Genomic DNA, 7,640 nt, shown 5'->3' on the forward strand with positions numbered 1-7,640 from the left:
ACATCTTTCTCCCATGGAGTGGCTGGTGATTCCGAACCCACAGCCTTTTGGTTAGTAGCTGAGGGCTTCGTCAGTGCACCACTAGGGCTCCTTCTGAAGTGGAAGGGGGTTCCTGAAAATCAAAATATACCAATTAAAATTGTTTCCATCTGTGATTCTAGTGCCACACTCACCCTCCGCTTAGAGATAACCACACCTAAAGCACAACATGGCAGCTGTTTCACCATCTAACCCAGGTTGGTAGAAGGATCTCGTTTGAAATTTTCATTAATGGATATATACTGCTCTCCTTTTTTAGTTCATTCTATGTAAAATGACTAGATGAATTAACATAGGGAAGTAAGTTCCTAGCAAATGGTCCTCATTAAATTTTTGGTGAATGAATGAAATGAAGGGTCAAGTGCTGTGCATTTCTAAGATTACTGGTAAAAATCAATCTTCTATTGGGTTTCTAGAGTTACTTTGGACATGTCAGTTTATCTTTGTGAAAGCCTCAACTTCTCCATTTATAAAATTAAATGTATTAGCTAAAAATGTCAATAAGGTCCCTTCCAGCTCTAATAATCTTACTCTTGAAGCTTCAAGGTATCTTACTCCAACCCATTCATTAAAAAAAACTAAGCATATAAGACAGTTTGCTTCTTGCCTTCTTTATTATAATGGACTGTCTTTATTTTCTTGAGAGAAATGGACCACCTTGGTGTGCAAAGGAAAAAAACAAGTATGTGTAGATTTACAGGATATTCTCTAAGAATAATTCATAAACCTTTGACATTTATTAACTCTGCAAAACCCCTGTATTTTTTTCAAAAGCTTTGTGTGTCTCTCCTATGTATACAGTTAGAGGGCTTTTAAAGTGCTTTTTACTTATGCTTTTGGCAGAAATCATAAAAGTCTAACAGTAGATAGTGAACAAAAAAAAGCCTGTGCTCTTGTGAAACTTACATTCTGATGGGGGAAAACAGAACAAGCAAATATAAGTCAGTTGGTAATAAGTACTACGAAAAGGAAAAAAAAAAAAAGGAAGGATTATAAGGACAGAGGGAGTGATGCAGGATGGGAGAGGATTTTCAGATAGAATGGTTGGGGAAGGACTCTCTGATCAGAAAACACATGGGCAAAAATCTGAAGGAAATGAAGCCATGTAGATATCTAGGGGAAGAGTGTTCCAGGCAGTGGACATAGAAAAGGCAAGTGGTTTTAGGCAGTAGTGTGCTTTACCAGTTGCAAGCAAAGAGACCAAATGTGGCTGAAGTCAGCAAGAGAGTGGTGGGAAATGATACCTGAAAAAGCTAAGAGATCATGTAGCTAGTTGAGTAAGCAAGTGAGGGAATGGAGGGAGGTGATGTTGGAGAACTAAGGGCCATGTGAGACCTTGCAGGCCAGGGTAAGGATTTAGGCTAAGTTTTATTCTGAGTGAGAGGGGAAGCCACTGAGAATTTTGAGCAGGGGTATGACATCCAATTTAGATGTTTTGGAGGGATCATTCTGGCTGCTTTGTGGAAGACAGACCACTGTGGGACTAGAGCTTATGCAAAGAGATGGATGGGAGACTAACTAAAGGTGAGGGTTGATGCTGACTTGGATTTGAGTGGCAAAAGTGGAGGGCTGACCATGATTAGACTATAAATATATTTCAAGTAATAGAGCCTACAGATTTTCTTATGAATGGAATGTGGGGTATGAAAGAGAGGAGGGAGATTTGTAGCATGAGCAACTGAAAGAATGGAGTTGCCATTCACTAAGACAGGGAAGACTAGAGGGAGAATAGATTGAAGGGGGTGTTTTTAACATGTTAAGCTTGAAATGCCTGTTTGACATGCGAGTAAATATATCAAGTAGACAGTTGGATATGAGTCTGGAATTCAGAGTAAATGTAAAGGTTGGAATATAATAACCAAGCAAAACCTACCGAAATAAATTTTGAAGAATTACCTAGCCTCTCATTCTACAGGATGCTCTCCACCTTGTTCTATTCACTCCACCTCCACCGGTTCTTTATACGTTGTTGCAGCTGCCATTGAGTCAGCCCCCAGCTCACGGTGACCCCACATGTTAACAGAATGGAACTGCTCCATAGGTGTAAAAACGGTGTGGCAGTGGCATCTGACCTCCTCTAACTTCAGGAGGGCTTGAGAGAAACATTATCAGCATCAACACTCAAGGCTGATTCCTATGAAGCAGAGGTCAGACATGCTTCTACCCTCCAACTGCCCCTCCTACTGCACTCTCTGCTTCTCTGCTGGGTTCAGCAATTCATTGCAATGGCCACATAGAACTCACAGACCATACTCACAATTATGGGGTTTATTAGGGAAACAACAGGTTACAATTCAGGTTCAGGAATGCTCAGGTTACAGCTCTTGGATCATGAGAGCCTCTTCCCAGCCGTGTCCACAGGCATGCCTCTCTCTGGCCCCTCAGCCTCTGCCCAGCTCAGGCCAGTGTTACCAAGCTCTTTTTGCTCTGCAGATAAGTGCCCAAAGGCACCCCAGTCCGGCAGCAGGCCCCCTGCTCGAAGGCGCTCAGCTTTCTTGCTTCATGGGCCAGCAAGCCCACCGCGCTGTCTCCTGCAGGTCTCCTGCTGCCTCTGCTGCCACTGTTTTCACTGCTGCTGCTTCTCGCTACCTCTCGCCGTCTCTGGTGTTACAGCTCTCTCTCTGTCTCCTGGGTCAAGGAGGGTCTCAGTGCAGTGATTCCTGGTCCAGAGGACATGGCATGCTCTGCTCCCTTCTCTTCTTGGTGGTCACGAGGTCCCCTTCTCTGCTCTGGAATTGGCTCCCTTTTAAGCCTAGTGGAATGGCAAAACTGAACCAATTCCTAGGTTAGGATTCCATACATCTTATTTGCATGATTCCACCCCCACAAGGGTCCCATGCACCTTATTTGCATTATTAGCAATGCTGTCCAGTCCACTTGGTGGGCCACAAGCACCACATTTGCATAGTCCCACTCGGTTGTTTGTTGGGGGTTACAAAGACTGTAGCTAGACGGGCTATATTAAGTAATTCACTGCACTGCAATAGTGTCTTCTGGGCAATAATCTTTATGGAAGCAGATTGCCAGGCCTTTCTTCTGTGGAACTGCTGAGTGGGTTCCAACAACCAACCTTTAGGTTAGTAACCAATCACAAATCACTGGCATCTCCCAGGTTCCTCTTCTTTATATTATTGTTGTTGTGTGCCCTCATAGCAACCCTGTAGGATGAAGTAGAACTGCCCCACAGGGTTTTCTAGACTATAGTCTTTACAGGAACAGATTCCAGGTCTCTTCTACCTTGGAGCTGCTGGTAGGTTCGAACCACCAGCCTTTCAATTAGCAGCCAAGTGCTTAACCATTGGGCAGCCAGGGCTTATGTTCTTTATATAAAACCTGTTGCCATAGAGTCTATTCCAACTCATAGTGACCCTACAGGACAGAGTAGAACTGCCCATAGGGTTTTCTAGGCTTTTTAATCTTTATGGAAGCCAACTGCCACAACTTGCTCTCACAGAACGGTTGGTGGGTTCAAACCATGACCTTTCAGTTAGCAGCCAAGCACTTAACCACCGTCACCAGCACTCCTTGTTCTTTGTAGACCCATCTGTTACTTTTGGTTTTCCGGTTTGTTGAGTCCCATTCTAACTACAGAGAATTGTCTCTCAATCAACTAGGCACACACACACTTAACAAAGGTGAAGAAGAGTGATTGGATGGATGCTGTTCACTGTGTGCTATTAGAAAATACTAATTTTTTTCTGATTGAAGGAAAAGTTGAATAATTAGCTAACAAATTTCATTGTTCATCTCATAAAGTTTTAAATATTTTGTTTCCTCTATTTTTGGAACAGAGAAAGGCAATTTTTAGCACGGCATGTGAATAAGCAAAGTAATTTTAGATCTGAGAGATTACTGCTTTTCTGTGCAAACCTCCACATCCATTTCGAATCATAAAATAGACTTTTGTTTTTGGAAAGTAGTTTGACAATACCTGGTAAAATGGAAAATGTTGATAAAATATGACCCATAAATTCCACTTCTTGGTATATTCCCTAGGGAAACATTTGATACGTGCACAAACATATACGTACAAGGATGTTCACTGCAGCTTTTTTATAATGGGAAAACTGGAGCAATCTAAATGTTCTTCAACAGGAAAATGGTTAAATAAAATATGGTATATTCCAACAGCGAATTACTATAAATGTAATGCATGTACAAAATGAATAAACTAGAACTACATTTGTTAATGTAGATAAAAATCACGATGTCAAGTGAAAAAAAGCAAGGCTGGACAAGAGATATACATAGTTTTTGTAATTTCACATTTCTCAAAGAAGAGGATTGTGCTGTGTGTGAGATACTAGTAAGATGGTTTTTACATTAGTTCGTTTAATTCTGTCAACAACCTTGTGAAATAAATGGTGTTATCCCTAGTTCACATTTATTCATTCAAAAAATATATATTACATACCAGACATTGTTCTAAGCACTGATCATACAGCCGTGAATTGAACAAAGCTTCTGCTATCATGAAACTTTCATTCTAGTGAGGGAAGACAGATTTAGAAATATATACAAACATATGTCAGGTGGTAATATGTGCTATGAAGAAACATAAAGTAGGGAAGAGAGAGAGAGAGTAATAGCATAACTAAACTAGCACTCAGAAGTTGAAGAAATAACTTCATATAGGTTAAAAAACCTGCTGAGGGTCACTTAACTTGTAAATTTGGAGTTGGGATTTAAACCTAAGTCAATCTAATTCCAGAGGTTCTTCTGTTAAGGATGGTAACTCTATCAGTCACTTACACTTGGGAAAAAATTACATTACCCCTTCCCCTCACTTATCAACTATCTCATTATCTGACATTTTGCATTCACAATGATAGTAAAAAATCTACTATCTGACAGTAATAAACAGTCATGAATGTCGAGGTGTGAGGCAGGAGGAATGCTGGCTCTGATGGTTAAGGTTATTTGTCAGCTTGGCTGGACCATGATTCTCAGTGATTTGGCTGTTATGTAATGATGTACTCATCCTCCATTTTGTGATCTGATGTGGTCATCTTCTATTTTCACATAACACCAATTTCTTATAACAGCCTGGTCTTTGGAACCTAACCATTTTCATAGGTGAGGAGAAGGTGTATTAACAGAATAACACCTGAGAACAGCAACACTAGAAAAAAAAACTTTTTAATAGAACAAGATAGAATAGAAAGACGTCTAGATAGGTTGGGTACTTTGGACAACCAAAAAAACTTCCTTATGTACCTATGGGGTTTGGGAGTCAGAAAATACCATTCAAAAAGTGAGAAAAGAGTTAAATTTTTACTTTGGTTTTCTAGCACTGATACATTTTTGTGTTTTTTTGCTTTTAGTGGTTACCAATAACTCAGGAGCTGAGTTTCCAAAAATTTATTGAACAGTCTGGCTTACTAGAAGAATTTAAATATGACTTCAATGACAAAGCTGAATTGAGACACACTGAGACACAACAGCCTTTTGTCTTTAACTATTATAAAAATGTCCTGGAGAAAAATTGCAAGCGCTACCAGACCCTTGGCCATTTGCTTGAACAATACATCTACGAGCTTTTGGAGAAAGTGTGCAAATTGCAAAAAGTGTATATCCCACTTGCTGATAAAGAACCAAGAAGTTTCTTTTTCATGAGTGAGAGCACATTAACGAGACATCATTCTGCTCTTCTTGTCCTTCTTCAAGACCATGGGGTCTTCCGAGCGGGACAGTGGAGTCAACAAGCGATAATATGTCATGGTCTCCAACATGGAAGTCAGATACCGTGTATTCAAATGGCATTACAGGCACATTACGGTGTAATTGTGCCAAACCTCAATGACAGTTTTGTGGGTGTAAAGATGGAAAAAGAGTGGAAAAGCCTTCTAGCACAAAATATTGAGCCCTCTTCCCTAAAAATGGTTCAAACTGAGAGCTTTTTATCTCTCCAGCAGCCTCCCCAGTATGTTCCAGATAAATGCAGCAACACCCCGGAAGAACACATGGCTTACATTTGGGATTACTTCATTTCAAAGACTGAAGGCAAGGATGTTGCCTTCCTTGTACATGGTTACGGAGGCTTCGTTTTTATGGACCTGCTGGTTCGTAGAAAGTGGGAAGTGATGAGCAAAGTATATGCTGTTGCATTTATTGACTCTGAACACCATGTGGGACACCAACTAGGAAGCGATGTACAGTTATTAGCATGGATAAGGCACCACTGCCGTGAATGGGTGACAAGTCCTAAGCCTTTGGATAAACCTGCAGCTACTGTTTTGAAAAAGGAGTTTCCTATGGTTTCTGCTGGTACAGAAAAACACAGCTTAGCCCCTTCCTCTAGCCTAGAGTCCATTTTTAAATACTTTAAAAAAGCTTTGAAAGCCAAAACAACTGTTAATTTCTCTCGAATTCCAATAGCAACTAGAAGCTCCACAAAAAGAAAGCAAAGCGCCTAAGTTACTTTTTGTTGTTTAATGTCCCTCTGCAACTTTGCTGTTGTACATGCTAGAAGAAAAAGAACACTTTCAGTTCACACACAGTATTCTGTTCTGGCTTGAGGTTTGATTTATTACATTTTAAAACAGTGACTATATTCCCTTTTGTAGCTGATTGATGAACCAGGAAGTCAGTGCCATCGTTAATACTTTACAGTATTAGTCAAGTTCGAGGACCTTTCTTGTGAAAAGCTACTTTCCTATGGTTTAATAGAATCACATCATACTGTATTTGATGGAAATTAAATATTAAGTCAATCTTTGGTTTCTATAATGTTTACTAATGCTACATTAAAATTATAAGTTGAACGTAAAAAATTAAATATCATAAGCAAAACTCCATTCTTTGCTTACATGCTTTTGTTTAAAATTTTTTGTCGTGTGTGTGTGCATTTACCTGTACTTTCAACTAATATTGAGTAACTGCTATGTGCCAGTCAAAACTGGGTTTGGGAACACAATGGCAAGCAAGCCCAGCATGGCCTTTATTTTTATGAATTCACGTTGAACAAGAAATTATAACTGTGAAGACTGTTAATAAGTAAAGCATCCCATGGAACAACTAACATGGGAGCTAACCCTTCTCGGGGATCAGAGAATACTTCCCAGAGAAAGGTATGCTTAGTCTGAAGAACAATAGTAGTTAGCTATGAGAACAAAGTCCAAGGAAAAGCAATAGCATAGGCAAAGATCCTGAGGCAGGACAAAGAAGTCCATTTCAGCTGAAGCTGGAAGATGGAGAGTAACTGGAAAGTTACGCTTGAGAGATAAGCAAAGGCAGTTATGCAAGACTGCATTATCCGTGGTTAAGGTTTTGGACTTTATTCTAATGGCAGTGGGAGCCATTGGATGGTTTTAGAGAGGTGAATATCATCAGATTTACAATTTAGAAAGGATATTGCACTAGAAGGAGCTCAAGTGTAGAAGCAGGGAAGCCAATTTAAAAACCTTGGCAGTCATTTGCGAAATATTTAATGAGCTCTTAATTAATAAAAATCTGTGATTGATTGGATATTAGGAACAAAGAGAAGAAAATAACAAGAATGACTCCCAGATTTCTGGCTTGAGCGAACCTAGATGGATAACAATACTATTTGCTGAGATGGGGATCACTGGTGGAAAAGAAGCTACATAAATATATACTGC

General features: G+C 39.9%; 1 protein-coding gene across 1 annotated transcript; it reads left to right on the plus strand.

Annotated features, from left to right (window-relative positions):
• The first annotated feature begins 208 nt into the window (after positions 1 to 208).
• LOC126061379 (putative protein FAM172B) lies at positions 209 to 6,455 on the plus strand. Its single transcript, XM_049857880.1, has 3 exons — positions 209 to 236; positions 2,473 to 2,576; positions 5,364 to 6,455. The coding sequence occupies exons 1-3, from the start codon at positions 209 to 211 to the stop codon at positions 6,453 to 6,455; spliced, it is 1,224 nt and encodes a 407-aa protein (XP_049713837.1).
• Positions 6,456 to 7,640: the final 1,185 nt, after the last annotated feature.

The sequence above is a fragment of the Elephas maximus genome, chromosome 18, assembly GCF_024166365.1.
Source record: "Elephas maximus indicus isolate mEleMax1 chromosome 18, mEleMax1 primary haplotype, whole genome shotgun sequence".
In the NCBI taxonomy this organism is placed as follows: domain Eukaryota; kingdom Metazoa; phylum Chordata; class Mammalia; order Proboscidea; family Elephantidae; genus Elephas; species Elephas maximus.

Coding starts and splice junctions, on each gene's coding strand:
- LOC126061379 (XM_049857880.1), top strand. CDS start 209: ATGGCAGCTGTTTCACCATCTAACCCAG. Junction 237..2,472: donor TGTTTCACCATCTAACCCAG/GTTGGTAGAAGG, acceptor TTTGCTCTGCAG/ATAAGTGCCCAAAGGCACCC. Junction 2,577..5,363: donor CACCGCGCTGTCTCCTGCAG/GTCTCCTGCTGC, acceptor TTTTGCTTTTAG/TGGTTACCAATAACTCAGGA.